Genomic DNA, 21,266 nt, shown 5'->3' with positions numbered 1-21,266 from the left:
TGAGTTCTTTCAATGTTGGTAGTGCACAGCTATCAATTTCTAGCTCCCTTGACCTGCTATCAGATGATGTCTACAATTGTCGTCATCTTCATTTTATGATTCTGGTAGGTTGAAAAACTTCTCACGGTAACAGATGCATTTATGAAAGAGAACAAAAACCCCTGATGGAGTTGGTCTTCCGCAATTTCTTAGCAGTTCCATAACCAACTCCATCAAGAGCTTCTATTGAATTGATGCACCAACAAGGTCACCGTTTACATGAATTACTGTTCGATTGTAAGCTACAAATTCTTTCGACAATTAAAATTGCATGAGCATAAAATAAAAGTCCATAGCACGAGCATATACAGTAAATCCCCTAAACAGAAAAATGTCACAAGTTGAGAAATTCATTGTGGAGCATTTGATTCTGGGCTAGATGAGCAGAGTTAACATGAATTTTAAGTTCCAAAATTTCCTGGTCCTCAGTGATTGCGCCTCATCTTATAGGACACGTAACTTTTATTCAGGGTTTACCACATCATCTGCAGGAGCAGCAAGCTGTCTATTGTTGTAAACATGTTCAATTGGATGCAGCCCCGGTAGACACTTCAGCTGTCTCATCTCTTCTTGGTCGTTTTATTGGCGCTGGACTGGATTCCTCATCAATTTGATCAAGGACCTGATCGTTTCTTTCCTCTGGTGCCTTTTGCTTTCTGCTTATACTCTGGGAACTTTCTTCTAGTAAAGCACTCTCATTACTTGTTTTGACAAGGTCCAACTCTGAGGCTTCTAATTTGTTATTTGCAGATGACTGCTCTAACTTTGCTTGTAGAAGGGAAGGGTCTTCTTGGGAGGAGGAAGGAGCCTTGGACTTGTCATCCTCAATCTTTCTTTGTTTCTCAAACATCTCTTGAAGATACCTCCCCTGCTCCTCGATCCTCAATTGTAAATTTCTCTGGATCTGTTAAAGAGGATAAAACATAATTATCAGAACATGCCGCAGAACTGTAGTTACAAAAACCATGCACACATATGTTGTATTTCCACTCCATCAATGTAATATTACAGGTTACCAACTTAACTACTGGTTAGCATTACATCTAAACAGTTCTGCCAAAAAGGTAAAAGAAATTGCCATCTAAATTCTAAACCACATACACTGAAGCTCAAATATCAATAGTATACCTCAAGTTGTTCATGGAGTCGCTTCTGAACTTCCATTTGCAATCGCAATGCTTCTGTGATCCCCATACTCCTGTTTTTGAAGCATAGATCAGCCTAAATTCAGCTTAATAGTCCATTGTTATTAATAATGATAAAACCCACTCCAGTTCACATACGAGTAAAGGAAAAATGACGCATGCATATTCTCTGATTAGACACTAATGCATCTTAAGGAGAAGAATATCACCCTCCTTCTCCAAGGGTTCACAAAACCCACTACACAGACAGCAAAGGATATAGGAGTTCTCAGTAAAACGAGAACTTAGGAAAAAGCTTTTATCTCCAATGTTCCAGACAAAAAAATGTGAATTTTCTTTTCACCCAACTCCTTCTTCACCTCTGCCTATTTATATCTTCCCCTCCTCCAAAACAGTTTTGAGAGGAGAACGTGTCTTTGGCACATCCTTTGGTTTGTTTTGCATTGTTAAGTCATAAATATTTTGATATGGGGAACTTGAGCACCAAAAATAAAAAAATCCAGGCCTTCTCTGTACATTGGTCATAGCCACACTATTTATTCTGCTCTCCTTTCGGAGAAAACCTAGTCATTGTACATTGTCTTATCATAAATGCACGTGGAGATTCCACCAGCCACAACTGAAGGAGAACTATTAGAAACCAAAGTCAGAACTTAAAAGTTGAAGGGGCTTCTAACCATCACATCATTAAAAATCTACAGAAGTATACCACAAAGCAGTCGTATAGATGAACTACTATGATTAAAAATTAAAATAAGGTTAGTACTGGATAAGTTTGATAACTACAAATCATTCAATATGAAGAAAGGTTGATGTCAAATTGAATTCGTGGTAGAGGATAACTTACGTCTTCAAGTCAAGAGATTTCATTTCTTCAATGGGACTCGTTTTTTTCTCTGAAGTTCATGAAAAAGCACGGTTATGTTTTGTAAACCACATAGAAAAGGGGGGAAAAAATAAAAATAACAACAGTACATGTTTTTCCATGCCTTTCCATAATCTAAAAATAACAAATAGAAGGTAACAAAGACACATACAACTACAAAAGGTTTTGGATAAAGTACGTATGAGAGTTTAGCAAAACTTGGATAATGTCAGAAAAGAAAAGGAAGTCAGTTAGCGTTACCATCAGATGACTCTGGTTTATATCTAGCACTTCTGTACTTCTGAAATTCAGAAAAGATGATACAAGCTAAATCAGTAAAATATAAAACTAGACTCTTAGGGGAAACAATACAAGGCTGAGGATTTGCATGCCTGCAGGTGGCTTTTAACATGATAGATGGTCAACCCTTCAACATTCATGTGCTTCAAGACACCCTTGGGAGTAGCTCCTGTAATTCAAAATCAAAGCGATCAAGATTCATGACTAGATGCACTTAATTTTTGCTGACAGAAGGTATAATTTAACTAGTAAGACCACTCACTTTCACTACCCCCAAGCTGATCGACAGCTTCCACAAAAGCCTCATGAAGTTCTGGTGTCCAGCGCATTCGGGGTTTTGTTGTGGGTGCAGCGGACAGTGGATTAGCAACACCGCATACTTCTCCACTATGAGCAGTTTGATGCTGATGAATTGGGGGTTGTTGCACTGAGATATTAGGAGATGGCTTCAACTCCTGGTACATTATTTAAAGTTATAAGGAAACAAAAGTAACAACAGAATGTGAAAAAGAAAGAATAATCATAAGATGGAGAAATTTTACAATATGAACATTAGACACCAAGGAGACATCTTTATGCTGTGTACGCTGTTAATTACCGCACTGGAACAAAAACCATAATTATAAGCGGAACAAACCTTCTGTCTGGAATCTTTCTTGTTGACATCATTCAGAATTTCACTCCAATTTGGTTCCAGTTCATCATCAACAGAGATCAACTGATCTGCCCACTCCTGCCAGTCTGTTCTCTTAGCATGATCCTCGGATGCAAAGACACCTGCACTGCTTTCCACCTGACCATTTTGGACATGGACATTTTCAGCTAAATCAAGCAAGTCCTGAAGTGGATCAACAGGCCAGGAGAGATCCTTATTTTCATCAGAGCAAGCAATGAATTCTGTAGTTTGCACTTCTGAATGAGAATCATGGGCTGGTGTAAAATTTCCTCTGTCCCTTAGTGACTGAGAAATGAATGGAGAATTATGAGACTGCTTTCCTTGTGGTGAAACTGAAGAGACACGCATATCATTGGAAAATCTAGAAGATGATGAAAACAATGGCCCAACACTCCTGCTACCAGGACTCAATGGCGATGCTTGCTGAGATGCAGAATCTCTCATCATTTCCCTTTCCAAAGAAACCTGAAAAGAACAAAGCAAATTGGGATGCTTTTCTTCAACGGCAGTAGGAAGAACTGGAAAAGATGAGGACATAGCCTCAGAAACCCTCAAGTTACTCAACTGACTTACAACTAAACACTGATGAACAAAGGAAGTGAATGAAACAAGTGCCAGTAACACAAACACTAGTTACAAATTTAAACGTTTCCCATTGTGGAAACAATAGAAGACAAGCCAGCAGTGAAATTGGATTCTGGCGCATTAAATCCAAAATGATGAAATTAATTCTGGTCACAGAAACTTTAAGCCCACAACATTTCAAAAATTATTAAGCCCACTTTCCATTACTAAAGGACATCAAGAAGGAAGTTAGTTCAGTGAGATGAGGTTGGAATGGAATCGGCCAGTCTCAGGATCTCATCAATTTAATTCAGCAGGTGTTGCAAGCCATATGAAATAGCATAACGAGTTAAGAAGGTAAATTCTTTTCAGAAGATAATCTTGCATTGCATGAATGCTTGAAAAAGAAATTATCTGCGAAAACTAGGAAAAAAGAGCAAAAAAAACATAGAAACCGTCCTGTAAATCAAACACCCTACACAATCCAATTCGAACACTTAGAATTATATCAAAACCAAATAGCATCCGTACAGAGACACCCTAGAAGCTGTTTTCTGTAGTAAACTACCACTGTATCTTAAACCATGAAAACTCCATCCTTTGGTAGAGATAAGCAAAAGGTTCAACACATCAAAACCATAATTCCACCATAAAAATAAAAACGCCAATACCAATCACCACTATCCAATTGAATTACCACTAAAGATGAACCAAAACACACAGAAAAATTATTAGCAACATAAAAACACCATTACCTTAAAGTAACCCCACAACACAGAAAAAAGAAGAAGAAGAAGAAGAAGAAGCTTAACAGCCCAACTCACAATCAACCAAAACCTCATAAAAAAACACACTCAAAATCACTTAAGGAAACCAAAACAAAAGGTGGGTATCAATTGTCACTAGCAAAAACAAACAATATCACAAAAAAGAAGAAGATGAAGGTGATATCACAAAAAGTTCAAAACTCTTAAACTCAAATGGGTTGATAAGAATCTCACCTGGAATTAAGAGAAGATAAAGATTGAAGCTTGCTACAATTGGATAAGAACCCAATGGAGAACAAGAAGAAGAATATTGAAAAAAGACACAAACTTCTGTCTTCTAAATTTCAAAAAACTCTGATCTCCTATGATCATAGAAGAGAAAACGTAATTAGTTTGTCCAGCAAATACAAAGGCCTGTCTTCAAGTTTTGTCTCATTACTTCCCAACCGTTGTTTTCTTGTGAAGTTGATTGATGGGGGGTTTGTACGGTCGAGATGGGAGAAGGCAAAGAGAAAAGATGGGTGGTGGTGTGTACGGATTTGATGGCTGCTATAAAAAAAGATGTTGGGGCCACCCCTTGTTTCTTTTGGGACTTCTCAATTCGCCAAGTCTACTCTGTTTCTCCTTCCAAAAAGTTTTTGAGAATTTTTTAATTTTAACTATTTTTTTATAATTTTAAATCATTTTAATATATTAAAAATAAAAATAAATATTTTTAAATAAAAAAACAACTCTCAAGACAAAATAAACTCTGATTGACGATATTTTTGTAGGATAAGACATTGTTTTCAAAAAAAAAAAACACATGATGTTTGGTACCGGCATGTTATTTTACTGTAATATTAAGTAAAAACAGTGTTTGATAATTGATTTTACTTATTAAAGTGTGTATGAAATTTAATTGTAGATTGGTTTTTGAAAAAAATATTAAAATGTTTTTTATTTTTTACATTGACATATTAAATTATAATAAAATACAAAAAAATATTAATTTAATATTTTTTTCAAATTAAATATATTTTAAAAATACACTCAAACACAAAAATGAACATCGCTTAAATATATAAAGTAATTGAGTAAATTTTATTATTGTGTTTTTAAATATATGTTAATTAATAAAAATTGCAGTATATTAAAAATATTTTATTTATATAAAGTAATTTATACACTCTTAAACTTGCATTATATGTGTTGAAATTTTTTATGAAAGTGTTCTTAATTTGGTTTAAAAAATAAAAGAAAAAAATTAAATAGGATATATATATATATATATTATAATAGAACAAATCATTTTAATAAAATCAATGATAAGATGAAGATCTAATAGATGATAACATTCTTTTCTAATTACGGAATTATAATTTGGGTGGAAAATCCACAAATATTCCTTTATTAGTTTGTTGGTGATAATTTGGATGGTTTTTTCCACTTAAAATCCATTACAAGGTCTGGATTGTTTTCAATTAATTAATAACATTTCTTGGATATATCCCTCGAAGGATCTTGAATTAAGATCTAAATTTGATTTAGAAAGTGTATAATTGCTCAGATGAAATTAATTTCTAGCTTTGATTTCTTCATAACGATCCGTGGACCTTGGATGGTGCACAAAGACAAATAATTGAAGAGTTTATTATAGCTTAGTCCGTGCATTTATTAAAACTAATTAACTAGTCCTTGTAGTTTCACAAAATACACATTTAACTCGTACACTCTTAAATCATTTACAGTTAAATCCTTTTTGTCCATTTCATGTCCTTTTACCCTTCTTTTTTTTTAAAAAAATAAGTAAAAGAAAAGAAAAGATGGATAAGATGAAAAGATTGATGGAAAAAAAGACATTTTTTGAAATAAAATATCACTACATTAAAATCATGATCACCTCTACCAAAGGATTGTTTAATTTATTTAGATTGAAGGATAATAACCAAGTAATGATTAATTCATAAAGGCATAATTTTTTATTTTTTTTTGCACGACTCTTTGGATGTGTAGGAGTATTTTTGTGTAGTGAGACTAAATCTCCCAACAACTATACCACTATATAAAATTAGAATTATTTGAAAGTATTCCATAAAAAAACATAAAGGGATTTTAAAAAAATAAAAAAATAAATAATCTTTCTGTTAACGCCAGTAAATTACATTGCATTATACTCCCCACAATTCTCTTAAATAAATAAACTATGGAGACGGGATATGACAGGAAGTTTTGTATCTGAGATTGCAATGTATTAATGATAATACTCCACGAGTTGCAGCCGGGGATGTAGCTCAAATGGTAGAGCGCTCGCTTTGCATGCGAGAGGTACAGGGTTCGATCCCCTGCATCTCCATAGTAATTTCATTTAATATACATATAAATATTTCAAATATGTATGTTAACTATTTTATTTTTTATTGATTAATAAATAAAAGTGGGTAATAAACACGCATTAAATATCCAAAATACAGTAAATAGCTAATGGATATCTAAATTATTTATTTAATAAATAAAATATAAATATTAAAAAATTCAACTCTCGAGTATTTGTTATTATTTTTAATATTTTATTGTTATTTTTTTTTTATTTATGTGAGTATTTGGACCAGTTTGCGCGCACCACGACTAATTTCCCGCTTTACTAAACATCCTGTTAATCCAGTGAACATATTAAATACTGCAAGGTAACAGATATACACAATAAAATTCAAACATAGATGCTGAGAAAAATAAACAAATTTCTTCCTAGACTAAATATTAAAAAATTAAACTCTTGAGTATTTGTTATTATTTTTAATATTTCATTGTTATTTTTTTATTTATATAAGTATCTAAATCAACTTACACGTATCACAATTAATCTCATGATTCACTAAACATGTAAATCTCATGATTCACTGAACATGTAAATCTAATAAACATATCAATTCACTAAATATGTAAATCTAATAAACATATTAAATACCGTGAAGTAACAAATATATATAAAAAATTCAACTAGATGCCGAGAAAAATAAACAAGTTTCTCCCTAAGCTAAATAGCACAAGTGCACCCATTGTTATTTTTTTTTTTTTTTTTTAATATTGAAGGTCGGTGAATAGAGTACCCGATACCCTTTGCCACATGATCGGTGAAAAGTGCTCGGCAACGAGGATATGGGTGGGGTGGTGGGACAATAGCGATGGATATTTAAAAATATTATAAGTGGATTATTATAGAAATAAAATATGAGAACTAGAAAATCCACGGCTAAGGTAAACCGACGGTTCATGACAGAACACTATCTATTTAATCAATAATAATTATGAGTGGAATGATATTGATTCAACGAGAAAAGCAGAGAATGGTAAGAAGCTCTTTTGTGGATCTCCATTGCTTCTTGCTTCATCGCATGCGTTCCTTGAGTCAACCATGGAGCCTAAGAAGAAAGTCAAGGATCAAGATGCTGAAATACATGGATAACATAACTGTGATATCCATCTTCTCTGAACCTTCTGATAGCAACTTAGGGTTGTTAGAAGGGGGGGAAATGGCGCAGATATGGTACTGTCAGAGAAGAAAGATAAATTTTATGTCCTTGTTGCTTACTGAAACCAATGACCAGAAGGCGGAAGGTCTGCATTATAAGTTCTGTAGAAAAACTAAACTTCTCTGAATAATCATATCCAGCTACACCTGTTTTAGAAAGAGTTGTTGATCTATGTCGCTTTTATAAACCAACAGGGAAGGAACTGGGTCAGTGGATACTGCTGCAGTGTTTAAGATGAAACCTGTTCTCGAGATTCCAATGCAAGAACATCTCCAGACCCAGCAGCACCAAGACTGTCTTCTGCATCGTCTGAATAATTAAAGAGAGAAGAAACTAGCAGTCCATCTGAACAATGGTTTCCTTGCGAGACATCTCGCCTTGGAAATCTCAGGATGCTCATCTGCAATCTTTCCCAGAAGCTCTTCAGTAGTGGTTCGAGGCTCGAAATCTCGGAAACTACGCATCCTAGAGCCCAGGTTTAAGAGGGTGCCTCCTGTACATGATCGACTACATACTCTGGCGCCATATACAAAGCAAACCTCACGAGACAAGGAACATGCTTGATGCTTCCTTTTGTTGTTCTTCTCAGCTTTCCTCGCCAAACCAAAATCCTCTGTTTTTGTCACAGAATCAGTAATGCCAGTGCCAGCCCCTTCAGTCAACAATCTGTCTTATTCTTCCAATGATGAATTGCGATGATCAAGAGATCATTAAGTCCTATATAAATGTTTAACTCAGTGAGAGAGAGAAAGCGATAGTTTCGCTGGTTTAAGAATAATGTCCGTTCATATATCACAAATTGGAAACCCCGTTCATGTATCACAAGCTGGAAACCCATGATCCAAAATTCCAGTTCATCGGTTTGAGGACAAGCTTCAAGAAATAGGCTATGTACGAGGAACCTGAAATGAATCCACACGCATAGGTCACTATTTAAAATCTTCCCTGAACACGAAGTCCACTCCCAGGGCAGTTGTTTGCCCTGAAAACTGACAAAGGCGGGCTCCTAGCTTCTGTAACCTTGTCATTGATAAGGGCCAAAAATGCTAAATAAAACTCGAACAAAAGAACTATGGTCATCTCCTGCGTTCTTTATATTCACAAACTTCCTTTTGTTAACAGGAGATCTGGTTCAAATGCTGCATCTACAGTGGGAGCAATATTCATTAATGACGACCTTAGCGTGGTTTCATCATCAAACACCATAAGAAACTATTTAACAAAAGCTTATAGTTTTCTGCTCGTCACATGTTATCTCAGAGCAATCAAGCTCCTGTATCAAAAAATGCTGTTTATGTTTCCCACTGTCCTTCGTTCATCCAATTGCAATCAATTGCCTGCACGAAAAATATATACTAGTTATATGAACAGAGAAGACAAATATCAAAATACTTCTATTGCTGGAGTCGAGGAAGTTGAAAGCACACTGTAACCTTTACCTCTTCATGATCAAGCTAGAATGTCCTAACATGTACTATTCACACCTCTGCAATATGCACTTCCACAAGAACATCGAAATGCCTTTATTGGATGGTCATAATCATCAAAGTCGATTCCGTAATCCTGCAAAACATTTCGTGTCGATTTTCTTAGCAGATATATTCAACAAAACTCAACTGCAGAGCACACTGAAACAGGGACATAAAGTATTTAATGAGGCATGCGTTCTAAATTGCATAACAACAGGAAGCCCAAAACATTAGTTAGAAATGGATTGTCTGTGCTGTTAACCAGAGATGTTACAGTTCAGACTTTGGATAAAACCACAAACCACTTTTCCAATAAAGAAATTAGATGTTTTATCTGCCCAGCCAGACACAATCGACAATGAAAGCAGATCCTATCTGTTATTAGAACATGGAAATAAGAATTGACCAAAAGTTGCAATTTGAACACACTTCAAAAAAGCAACAAGGAAGCAGAGTTCAAATAAGCTTTACTCGAGATAATGGCTACCAGTACCAAACAAGCTTCAGTCAGCTTTTTCTAGGGCTTGAAACATCATTTGAATAGGGCATCGGCATAAATCACTTAATAGTACCAGGTATTTGTATAGAGAAGTACACATCTATCTATTTTAAAAATTTTGAGTAAAATGGTCAAAGTCTCAAGCCAGAAAGCATGGATAGTTCATAGCGTTGGTGTCAACCACATTGTATTAAAAAAAAAAAACCAAAAAGAAAATGGACGTCACATGATACCTAGAAAGTTGAAACCCCATGCTGATAGCAGCATGCTTAACGTGGAAGACAGTTTGGTGTATCTTAGGAAAGTGAAGGCTTTTTCTCAACCATCAAACGAAGAATTTGTTCATAGTTCTCACCTTAGGGACATTTCCTACACTTAATATACCATTCATCGATCATTCTGTCAAGTTCAGATGCATTGGAAATATGCTGACAAACACATCCATTCTGTAATATGGAGAGGCAACCAGTGACCACTAGCCTCCTGTTGCCTGTTGTAGAAGTTTAAATTGGTTGGATATTAAGGACGGGACAGCACAAAACACAAGAAATTGTGCACCTATTTCACTATTTTCCTAACACAAATTTTCTTGCAACCCTGGGAAAATAGCCTAATCAACCCTGGGAAAATAGCCTAATCAGTCCATGTATAATGGGGCAAGTTTTCAATCTGTGTTCATATCTTTAACTGAGTCAATTTTATCCTTAAAAATGACTGAGTTTCTAATCTATCATTTTGTTAACTTTTTCCATCCAAATTAATTGAATCGGTCATGCACGTGACTCAATATTATACTGAAAATGACCTTGATCTTTATAGACGTGTCAGTAACATGCAAAAACAGATCATGCTGGACCAAACTTCTCTCCCTAAACCTCCTTCTCCTCCCCTCTCCTTTCTCTCTTTTTTGACCCCCTCCTCCTCCACCGAGTTTTCCATTTTTTGACTGGTTATGTTAAATTGGACAGAAAAGGTTAGCATAAGAATATATTGGAAACTCAATCATTTTATATGGATAAAATTAGGACATATTGGAAACTCATACAATAAAGGATATAAGGACATATTGGAAACTCATCCAATTATGTAAGGACAGATTGTGCCATTTCCCCTGCAAGGAGTCACAAAAAAATGCCAATCAAGAGTTTTTTACTGTGTGTTGGACAGAAAGGACAATCTTCTTGGTCCAACTCTCTACCAGGAAGATTAAAATGGCAAACCTAAATGCTTATGGGCAGTTTCACTAGGATGATTATTCATTTCTGGATTTTCATGCTACTTTCCCAGATTCCCAAAAGGTAGAAGGTGCAAAGTAAAATAAGTACAAGTCAGCGTCTCACTGAACTGTACCAAAGCCATATTAATCCAATCATCACCAAGGATGGGAAGACGAGCTCAAGGGAAGGGAAATATTTTTTCTCAAGATGAAATTCCTGGTACTGAACTTAGCTTCTTTCACATTCTTTTAGAAATTCCCCCAAAAAAAAATCTATGCAAATAATTCTCCTGCTAATTCATCATGCTATTCATCTGTTTATATGTTTATTTATTGTGCATCAGTATGGAATGACAAGTGTTACTGATTCTTTCTTTTTTCCAAAACATAGAAACAATGCAACCACATGCCTCACCATACATGTTGTTTGAAGGCTAAAAATTTGCATAAACATACTTGTTAAATAAGCAAGTACTGCCAGATCAATTATTACTAGAACCCACTTACCCACGTCAGTTCTTCTGAGGCAGTTACATCCCTTGTAGTGAAAAAGGCAAGCTGCATAAGGGGAAGAGAAACAAGCTCTTCAAATGTGGCTCTTCAAAAATGGGTTGCAAAGAAACTTAAAAAAAATAAAATAAAGGAAAGGAAAAAGGAAAAAATGTAAGAGACATGGGCAAATGATACCCCAAAAATGCTTACATGGTAATAATGACGATCAGGGGTTTCCACTTCAACTGGAATATCGATCAAATTTCCATCATGACATCTGCAAAAGGAGGAAACAGAGAATGATATGATAGAGAAAATGAAATGGAAAACATGGGAAGTGAGGAGCACAACTCAAACAAATTAAAGGGAAAACCTAGAGTTGCAGCAGAAAATCAGTGTTGCTCAAGTTCATGCAATATGTATCATAAAAGCAAACAACAAAGTTACTTAAGTCAATTGCATTGAGTTGGTGAAGTTTCTTAAGTTTCTTCATTCTATAACAGTTTTACAAGAATGGGGCCCCATCTATTACAAAGGTTATAGCAATAAATGAAGAAGTAAAAAACATTCCCATTCCAAATATGCATTTCACAGCAACTCAACCCAACACACATTCTGTTCGATATGCTTAGTTTTTTTTTCTTCAAAAAAACAAAAACTTTTAACTCAAAGAAAAGTTTCATATATATGTTTAATTACAAACAAATTTTAACTTGAATCGAATGGTTAATTCAAAATTTGAGTTTTACCTTATTGATTCTAACTTCAGCTATATTCTATTGTTTTAAAAAATAGCTTTGGGTTATTTTTCGACGAACATACTTTTGACCTAAATTGATTTTACAATAAGTTGTTTATGAAAATAACTTTGATTTAATCATAAATATTAATTAAAAAGTATATTAAATTTTGTTTACCCCAACAAACAATGGGATTCTTTATGATATTTTCCATTAAAAAGTAATTAATTAAGAAAAAAAGAGGAACAGATACAATATGTCATAAAAAATACTTCTTCTCTCATTTTTAAACTTACAGTAGGCTTGCTTCCTCCTCACCTTTGTCTTTTAAGAAATTTGTCATTGCTCTGCTTCTATTTCTGTTCATTTTAATGGAGCTTTTAGGTCTTCCTTTTATTCCATTCATATTGTCTGTTACACAAGTACTGATGCTAAATCAAGGGATTGTAACTGTTTCAAGTGTCATTTCAGGTACCAGTAGTGTTTGATTAAGTAATTAATATAAAAATGTAACCCCTTCTGACATGAAATTAAAGAAATAAAATAATATTTAGATATTAAAACTGGAATCCCTGGTATAATAAGAGGCAAGTAGGTAATGTGAAAACAAATGGTGAAAGCAAGAAAACATTCCAGTCTACACAAATGCATGCACACAAGTGAAGTAGAAAGCATCACCTATGATTAATAAATCTTGCAACATTGCCACTGAAAGTTGCATCAAGACACAATGCTTCTTCATCCCTCAGTACTTTCTCTGAGCCCCAGTCTGCATCAAGTGTAACAGGATAAGTATGTCTGTTATTGCCTCTGTTCTGAATCTGAATATTTCGTTCATACAACTCTGTGTTGGTCAGTATTTCCCCAACATATTCACAGATGAAGGATCCTTTAGGCAAATCCTGAAGTGTCCTAAGACCCCAGCCTTTACCTTGAGGAGTCATGAACACCTGTGACAGGAGTAAAACATCAAGAGATTATCGACTACTCACTTTGAAAGCTATCCTCTCACAAAATTATGCAACTACAAACACACTGATACATAAATCAATATAAAAAGTACAATCTATTTCAAGCTAATAAAGTAAGGATGCTAATGCAAATACTAGTGATGTAACTATACCAATAAAATACAAACTTGTCTTCACTTGCCTTCGACCATGGAAGTTTCAAAAGCCAAGTTATATAAGCTAATCTGGAACCCATCCTAGAAACCATTCTAAAGTCAAACATTTCAGATCAAATAGGGTAGTGAGTAGTGTCGATAACATTTTGACCAATATCTTGGCTAAGAGACTAAGAATGGTGTTGAGGGATGCTATGCAAAAGGCATTTTAGAGAAGGTAAATGATAGTTAAAATACTTCTAGCTAATTAAGTTGTGGATGAAGCTAGAAGGAGACCGGGGGGCGGTGTGGGGGGGTGGGGTTATTGGGAAGATTGGTGGAAAGGAGATAACCACCTTCTTTATTACTTTCCCACTTCTCTACCCTTCTATTATCTTCATCGTTCCACCATCGCAAATTTCAATAATCCCAAGGAAGTGAGAATTATACCCTTCATTATATTGAAAATATAATATGATAAAGAGTCAGAAGCTTCTCTCACCCAAATCCTTAACTCTGTTCACCTTTCCTCTAGAAGGGACAAGAGAGTATCATAACCAGAACTTTCAGGAAACAATTTTTGCATATTCCTTGTACATGAAAATCCCAACCCACACTCCATGATCCCCTAATCTACCTCTAGAAAAGTGTATCTGGAAGGCAAAGGTAGTTTGTAAGGTTTAAAAGACATGCATGGTTCTGTAATCAAAGCAACTTTGCAGGAGCAACTGATATAGCAAATTCAGACTCTGATCAAATGATGAAACTAGGAAAAATGGTCCAAATCCTATACACACACACACACACACAAAAAAAAAAAAAACCAACAAAGCTAAGCTAAAAAACCCAAGCTCTCCTCGCTAGCTTAATGTTGACCAGCTTTTAGGAGGGCAAGCAAGATGGAGTTCAGAGACAAGACAAGTCGGACTACTTTTTGAGATATGATGCCATATCTAATCCCTTTCCAATTTATCCATTCATCCTTTTTCCTGCCTTCGCGACCTTATTTTCAGTAGTAAGCAAACAGAAGAATTCATGACCTTATTTTCAGTGGTCAGCAAACAGAAGAATTCACACTTCTTGAAACAAGATAACCCCTAGAAGACTCAGATAATAGATAAGTATCAGCAGCCTGACCATTCCTTCCAGCTGCCCTTACTGGACTAGGTAACTGCTGATTTCAATAGCCAAGTTAAGCTTTCCAGCATGCGAAACAGATGCAGTGTCTGTCTTCTCCTCTGCTGCTAGGTCTACCCCCCCCACCCAACCGTGTGTTCCAAGGTCCTTGTATGGGAAGCAGAGAGTGGACACTCCTGCAGAGAGCCAGATAAAGGGAGACATGAACTGGACAGCTAAACCTTGGTCCACAGCCCTTAACAAGATCAAAACTAAATTCTTGCAATTAAAAGACCCCAAAAGGTTTTATCTCCAAACTTGTATGTGATGTGTTTTTTTGCCTTCATGAAACCCTGAGCCATCCATGCCTCCACTGTTCAATAGCATGGAGGATTTGTGTTGGCTTTTTTCTATTTTTCAAAAGATTTTGTCTCCACCCTGATAGCCTGGAAGAGGTACTTTTACAGAGGGATTTTGAGACGTTCAAAGGATGGATGCTGCTGCAGAAATGTGATGTATGCTATTACAATTGTGCTTGGTACCAGCGCAATTCAAGAATTTTCCATGATGAGAATCTTCTATTCCTAGTAATTACATTGCTTTTTTTTACCCTACTGCTGTGCTGCAGGTTTTTCAGGAGCATTTAAAAATACAAAAGGATTAGAAAGCTTTGTTGCACTAGTTTTATTCTGTTATTTTTTAAGGCTAGGGTTGCAGAAGGATGTCCAGTCTCATTATGTCATCCTTCTCCTTCTATATGATGAGTATTTCTTCTTCTGTATAAAAAAGAAAGATGGTATAATGCCATTCTAACAGAAGTTGCTTCCAAATGTCCAAACATCAAATGGGCAACTAAAGATATAATTGGAAAGTCAATTTGCCATCAAAACCGCTATCAGAGATGTCAAAGTGTATCTTACCTGCAAGTCGCATGTAATACCACGTTGAACCACTCGATTTCCACAAGTCATGTGACATCCACATTTTCTCCAGCATTCTTTAATAAACTTTCTGAGCAGGTGACCCTTGCATGGTTCAGGCAAATCCTCATTCTTTGATCTCTCTAATGGACAGTCTTGACAATAAACAAAATGGTCTTTTTTAGGGGCCCGTCTCATGCACACACAAGCAGTAAGAAAATCATCTTTCAAAAGGCCTTTCGGAGTGTAAGCAAATTCTCCACCAGTTTCACGAGCACATGCACAGGGTATCCGAGAAGAAAGGCAATCACCTGAACAACTTGAACAGCAATCTACATCTGCTATCCGAGCCAGTGAGATTTGCACGTAAGCATTTTGATATATTATATTCTGTGGTATATAAGTGAACTTTGGGAAATCCTCATTGCCAGATTCATCTACCAATGAAATTTTGACATTTTCTGCACCCTTTGTTATATCATTGAGACTTCGAACAGACCTCTTCTTGTCACAAGCAGTTGCTTTGTGCTTAGCCTTTAGTAAATTCTTAGAAGAATGTGGCAATCTGAAAGAACTTGAAGCCTTCTTGTCCACGACCATATCGGAATTGTCAATTCTTAAAGCTTTGTTGTTTGGCAGTGGATCATGAAGTTGACCCACTTGCACATAACATTCACACAAATCTTTGAATAAAGTCTTCATAGAAAATTCAGGTGTGACAAGTTTGTGTGTCTTGAGATATTTATCCTCCAAATACTTGAGAACTGAATTGAAATCTGGAACTTTGAAGTTTTGACATCTAACTGCAGAATCACAGTTCAGTGAAATTTTTACTTCTCCAGAGGTTGATGAAGCAATAAGAACATTGCTATTACAGTACATCCTATCCTTGGAACTTGAAGCATCACATTGAGATCCCAGGCGAGTTACCAAATTATTCCCATTTGTTGAACCAACAAAAGAACCTTGAAAAACTAACAAGCAAAGATAGAAGGTCAGGAAAATAAAATAAAAAAAAGAACAGTTATTGACAGGTGCAGAAGGTGAAAATTAGTAGGAAGAAAGCATTAATTCTATAAGAGCATGACAGTAGAAAAGATGCCATTAATTACCAAGCATCAGATTTTAACAGTAAGGATCCAAAATAAAAAGGGCTATACGTTAAATGAATCTAAACAATTACACCAAACTAACATTAATGAGCTTTTTACATAACATGGACATCTACATTCACCGTATCTAAATAAAATTAAAAAAAAAATGGAGAGCATAGTAATTTTTCTCCAGGTGTATGACAGCCACCTCTATAGAAGATATGGCCCATCCTCGACTTAAAATTTGCATTTCTTGATTTAAAAGTTAGTATAGAGGATGACAGAACAAGGCTTAAACTCTAAGATATCATCCAAGTATGCTGATTATTGAACAGGATATTAGATCAATAAAAGAAAATAGACCTGATGCTTTTCACCACCATTTCCAACTCTTATCCCTAAAAGGTACATGCAAGTAAAACATATTTAGGTTTTACATTGCAAAATTCACACCATCATCCATGGAACACTGAATGAATCAAGGAGACAATCATATTCTAGTACAGGCATTATCAAAAGTAGAGAGTTACCATTACCTGGATGAACCGCTGCTGGGGGTTCTGCAAAATCTGCCTCATCACTGACACTTTGCTTAGTTCTCTGCTTAATAAACACTCTGGTGTGACAATTACTAGGCATTTTTTCTTTCCGAGGATGAGAACTGCGAGGTTCAACAGCCAGTTGTTCAGAAGAAAATGCGCATGATGCCCCCTTACAAGTTGAGTCTTTAGGAGCCATTGAAGAGAAAATCATTTTTTCAACTGGGCTCAGACTATCTGTTGAAGAAGAAATCTGATCTTTCTGTTGTTCAAGATGTGGTATCTTGGAGGGTCTTTCATACACAGAATGTTCCATGAGACTTTTCTCGTCTGATCCCATCTATTCATAGAAAAAAAAAATTCATAGAATAAGGATTTTAATCATCTGCAAAACAAAGCTACCAACACTGTAAATCATGTCTTCGCAGGCATGACAACTTGACAGGCTTCCCAGAGAAATTTATCGGTAAAAAAGATGACAATGAGAGCAGAGGAAATATTGAGTAAAATCTACCTTACTTTCCTTCGACTCAAAATATGCATCTATGAGTGCCCGATAATCTTCTGCTTCAATAAGTTCCCATTTCATATCAAACAGCTTCAAGAGATTTAACAGCACTGGCTTCACCTCTTCGTCTCGAATTCCTAGAGCTCTTGTTGCCTTGAAGGCACAGCTAGCTCTCTCTCTGTTGGCCATAAATAACTATTAAAGGGAATAAGCAACTCTTCAGTTTGATAACTACTGAAAGTCAAATCTTCAAATCACACATTCTCAAACCCTAACAAAATACAAACTCCATAGCACTTTGGTTGTACAAGATAAGTCTTCTTAATTTATGGTGTCTCTAAAAATAATCATGCACATAGTCAAAACATACTACAATTTATTTTGTGGATGGGTGGAGTAAAAGAAACAGGTTAACTAGAATAGAAACAACAAAGCGATCCCCTTTATGCATAGTTCAAAACTATAATCTTTTGAGTAGGATTCTACAACTGCAACTCGAAATGTAATGGCACTTGTGTAAATTGCTCAACACTACACCACACAACATTAATTTCTATTCTTATGGTTATTATTGGTAATTATTTAATTTTCTTTAAAAAAAAAACCCACACGGTGGACACATCTACTAACAAGGAACAACAAACTTTCCACTTGGTTCAAGTCACAAATTTCCAAATCAAAACTTTCAAAAAATAAAAATAAAAAAGAACAAAAAGATGGAGCAGAGACAGCCAAGGAAATCATCTATGTAAAACCACCTCAAAGTAAACTACACAGGCCTACTTAAGCATAAATTCAGGTTTTCTATCAACCTGGCACTACCATAGGCCTCATATGATGTCGTTTCACAAATTTTAAATTACAACCTTCAACACAGTTTGGTAACCAAGATGTGAAACGAGACTCGAACCAATTATTACCTTCTATTTCCTTCAAATTCCCAGCAACCGAAACAACAATTAAATTACACCAGACACAGTTTCACAATTCAATTTCATTCCACCACTAAAATGAATCTATTCAGCTTTCCATAACCCACTGTTCTGTTGCTAAGCAAAACAAAAGCAAATTTGAACCTTTGGAGTTTGGATTTTTGTGAAACCAGAGAATGAAAAATTAAATCCTTCACCTCAACTAAGCCTTTGAATCCAACCACTCCAAAGCTTCAATTAACGTGAGACTTCCATTTTTCACAAACCAAGGGCATAAAAACCCAACCCCGGAATCAAAATTTTCCCACATTTCCCTCTGTTTTCTCAGCAACCAAACAACCCTTTTCTATTCACTATAATACCCAGAATTTCTCACTTTATAACCCAAAAAATAAAAACAAAAACAAAAACATGGCCATATTTTTTTTCCAGTATTTATTAAAACCCGAAAATCGAAGCATCATGTTTGTTTAACAAAAACCACGGGAAAAAAAAAAACACGAAGCATGCAAAAGTTTGGTGTGAAGTGAGTTTTCTCCGCAACAAGACAGAATATAAATTTCCTTAGCAACCAAGCAAAACACAAATACCCGGAATGACCAAACAAGCTGAAATAAAACGAATAACGAAATTCGACGGAAAAAGAAAACACAATATTCGAGATTTCTATATGGTCATCGAGAAAGAGGAAAACTTGCATGCATTTTCTCGGTAACCAAACCCAAGAAAAGAGAACAAAAATTATTATAAACCTTAAAACCCATTAAAAAAAAGGAGAAAAGAAAGAAAGAAATTACAGAGTCGATAATAATATTAAATGTAACATGCAAATACGTGAAAATGAACAAGGTCTTTCTATTTTTAACTTACTAAACTGAGCTTTCGATTCTAAAATGCCTTTTCTACTTCGTGGATTTTGGTTTTCTTTTTCTTTTCGAGATTTCGAAATTCTTTTGGGAGTCGTCTAGTAGACCTTGAGAAATACAGATTGTTCTGGCAACCAGGACGTGTATATTTATAAATATTCTTGAAATGTTGGGCTTAAATAGCAAGTGGGCTTATGATGCTGATGGAAAAAATAGGAAAAAAAATACATACGTAATTACCGTAAAATTCTAATTTAAAATTTCCTTTTTAAAATATTTTTCTCTTTTATTAGTTTTTCTCTTTCTAAAAGTCTAGGATCTATTCAAAAGGATGCTAAAATTTTATTTAAAAAAATTATATAAAAAAATATTAAAATAATACATATTTTTTATTTTTTAAAATTTATTTTTAACTTTAATACATTAAAATAATTTAAACACATTAAAAATTTAAAACTTTTAAAAACACTATTGTATCATAATATGATATGAGCTTCCAATTCTCTAAATAAATGAAAATAGGAAAGTAAAGATATAAAGTAACTACAATAGTACCATCAATTATAATAAATAAAGATTTATTTCTTTTTTAGTAAAGATATAAAGTAACTACCATCAATTATAATAAATAAGGATTTATTTATTTTTAGACCTTGTTGGATATTGTATTAGCGATTGTTTTTAAAATATTTTTCACTTTAAAATATATTAAAAAATTATTTTTAACTTCAGCGTATCAAAACAATCTAAAAATATAAAAAATATTTAAAACATAGAAAAAATAATTTTTTTTCAAAAGCATTATCACACGTGAACTCGTGGCATTGGAAGGTCACTTAGATGTTTGGTTCAAAGTTACTAAGAAACCCCGGTATATTAGTTTTATCAGAAATTTAAAGATAAGAGACTTGTTGTGGTTAGAAAAGCTATTAGCATATTTAGCGTATCTTATCTGAGATAAATTGTTTTGTGTTGTTTGATGTAATTTAAAGATTTTGATAGTTTTATGATCGATGGTCTATTTGTGGTTTAGAATTGAGATTTATTCGTAATAATGAATCCAGTGTTAAGAATTTATTATAGATTTTTGTACCCAAATAAATTCTTATGAGAAGGTTTTTTGTAATTTGTGTATTACAATGAAAAATACTCTCAAAATATTTATAACAACTTTGAGATTTTTTCTAGTCAACCCCTAATATTTCAAATACTAGTTTCACTTGTAGGTCCAATGTTTTATACCAGAATATTAACTATTAATTTTCATGGATTAAAATACAATGATTATTGAAATATTGATCAAATTCTCATGAATCTAATAAATTGATTATTAAATCCTAAAATGCATGCCAAAATACAACCGAGATCTAATGAAAATTTAAGAATAGCTTATAGTCTTTGACATCTAAAAAGAAGGTTGTAATAACAAAATGGACATGTGAGAATTTGGTCTCTCTTTATAAGAAGGGAAGTCTAGTTTCTTTTTCAATCGAGAAGAATTGTCTTTCTTTCAACGGAGCTGCATTTTCAATCCGTTTAGTCAATCTCGTATCTAAGTTCCCTTATTTGTTTACGTAACACTCTTGATATTGAAATCAGCACCCTTACCATGTATGTTTTGTAGGAAGTTTCTGACTTCCTCTATATTTTTTAATTTTTATAAAAAAATATTAAACGATATGATTTCTTCATGGTTTTTAGAGATTTGGTCGCTTGTAATTAAAAGTATTTAATTTTTTACTTTTTATTTTTCCTTTTTTTTTCATTGATCTAACACAAAGTAAAAAAAAAAGCAAATAAAAAAAATGCACACACACATTCTCTGTTTTACTATATTTTACTCACACACACCCATAATTATCAATTTACAAATCATCAAAATTCAAAATAATCAAAACAATA

At 34.3% G+C, this 21,266-nt stretch overlaps 2 protein-coding genes and 1 non-coding gene across 12 annotated transcripts in view; 1 reads left to right on the top strand and 2 right to left on the bottom strand.

The window, feature by feature from the left end:
- Nucleotides 1–138: 138 nt before the first annotated feature.
- Nucleotides 139–4,880, bottom strand: LOC105135348 (protein PHR1-LIKE 1-like). Of its 2 annotated transcripts, none has more exons than XM_011040192.1 (8): nt 4,591–4,880; nt 2,987–3,490; nt 2,612–2,804; nt 2,442–2,518; nt 2,311–2,350; nt 2,032–2,089; nt 1,168–1,237; nt 139–943 (listed from the first exon to the last, which is right to left on the bottom strand). In XM_011040192.1, exons 2-8 carry the CDS (start codon nt 3,470–3,472, stop codon nt 563–565), a joined length of 1,305 nt encoding a protein of 434 aa, XP_011038494.1. In that variant the 5' UTR covers nt 3,473–3,490; nt 4,591–4,880; the 3' UTR covers nt 139–562. The 2 variants fall into 2 exon arrangements, with proteins under 2 accessions (XP_011038494.1, XP_011038495.1); XM_011040193.1 differs by having other exon boundaries at nt 2,032–2,080.
- A 1,738-nt stretch (nt 4,881–6,618) lies between these two features.
- TRNAA-UGC (transfer RNA alanine (anticodon UGC)) lies at nt 6,619–6,691 on the top strand. Its single transcript has one exon. It is a non-coding gene; the product is annotated as a tRNA-Ala (tRNA).
- Nucleotides 6,692–8,706: 2,015 nt separating this feature from the next.
- SUVR4 (SET-domain containing protein lysine methyltransferase family protein) overlaps nt 8,707–21,266 on the bottom strand; it is a 28,709-nt gene continuing 16,149 nt past the window's right edge. The window contains exons 2-11 of one of the 9 annotated variants that reach the window (XM_011040174.1): nt 19,369–19,433; nt 17,573–17,761; nt 17,050–17,398; nt 15,426–16,399; nt 13,216–13,234; nt 12,963–13,053; nt 11,755–11,821; nt 11,560–11,610; nt 9,308–9,431; nt 8,707–9,205 (exon numbers count right to left, since the gene is read on the bottom strand). In XM_011040174.1, coding sequence (XP_011038476.1) covers nt 9,333–9,431; nt 11,560–11,610; nt 11,755–11,821; nt 12,963–13,053; nt 13,216–13,234; nt 15,426–16,399; nt 17,050–17,398; nt 17,573–17,755 — 1,833 coding nt within the window. In that variant the 5' untranslated portion in view covers nt 17,756–17,761; nt 19,369–19,433 and the 3' untranslated portion in view covers nt 8,707–9,205; nt 9,308–9,332. The other 8 variants (XM_011040166.1, XM_011040170.1, XM_011040169.1 and 5 more) reach the window with 8 other exon arrangements.

This window comes from Populus euphratica, unplaced genomic scaffold (genome assembly GCF_000495115.2).
Source record: "Populus euphratica unplaced genomic scaffold, PopEup_1.0 scaffold64.1, whole genome shotgun sequence".
NCBI classification, from domain to species: Eukaryota; Viridiplantae; Streptophyta; class Magnoliopsida; order Malpighiales; family Salicaceae; genus Populus; species Populus euphratica.
This window is presented reverse-complemented; position numbering and strand designations above follow the sequence as displayed.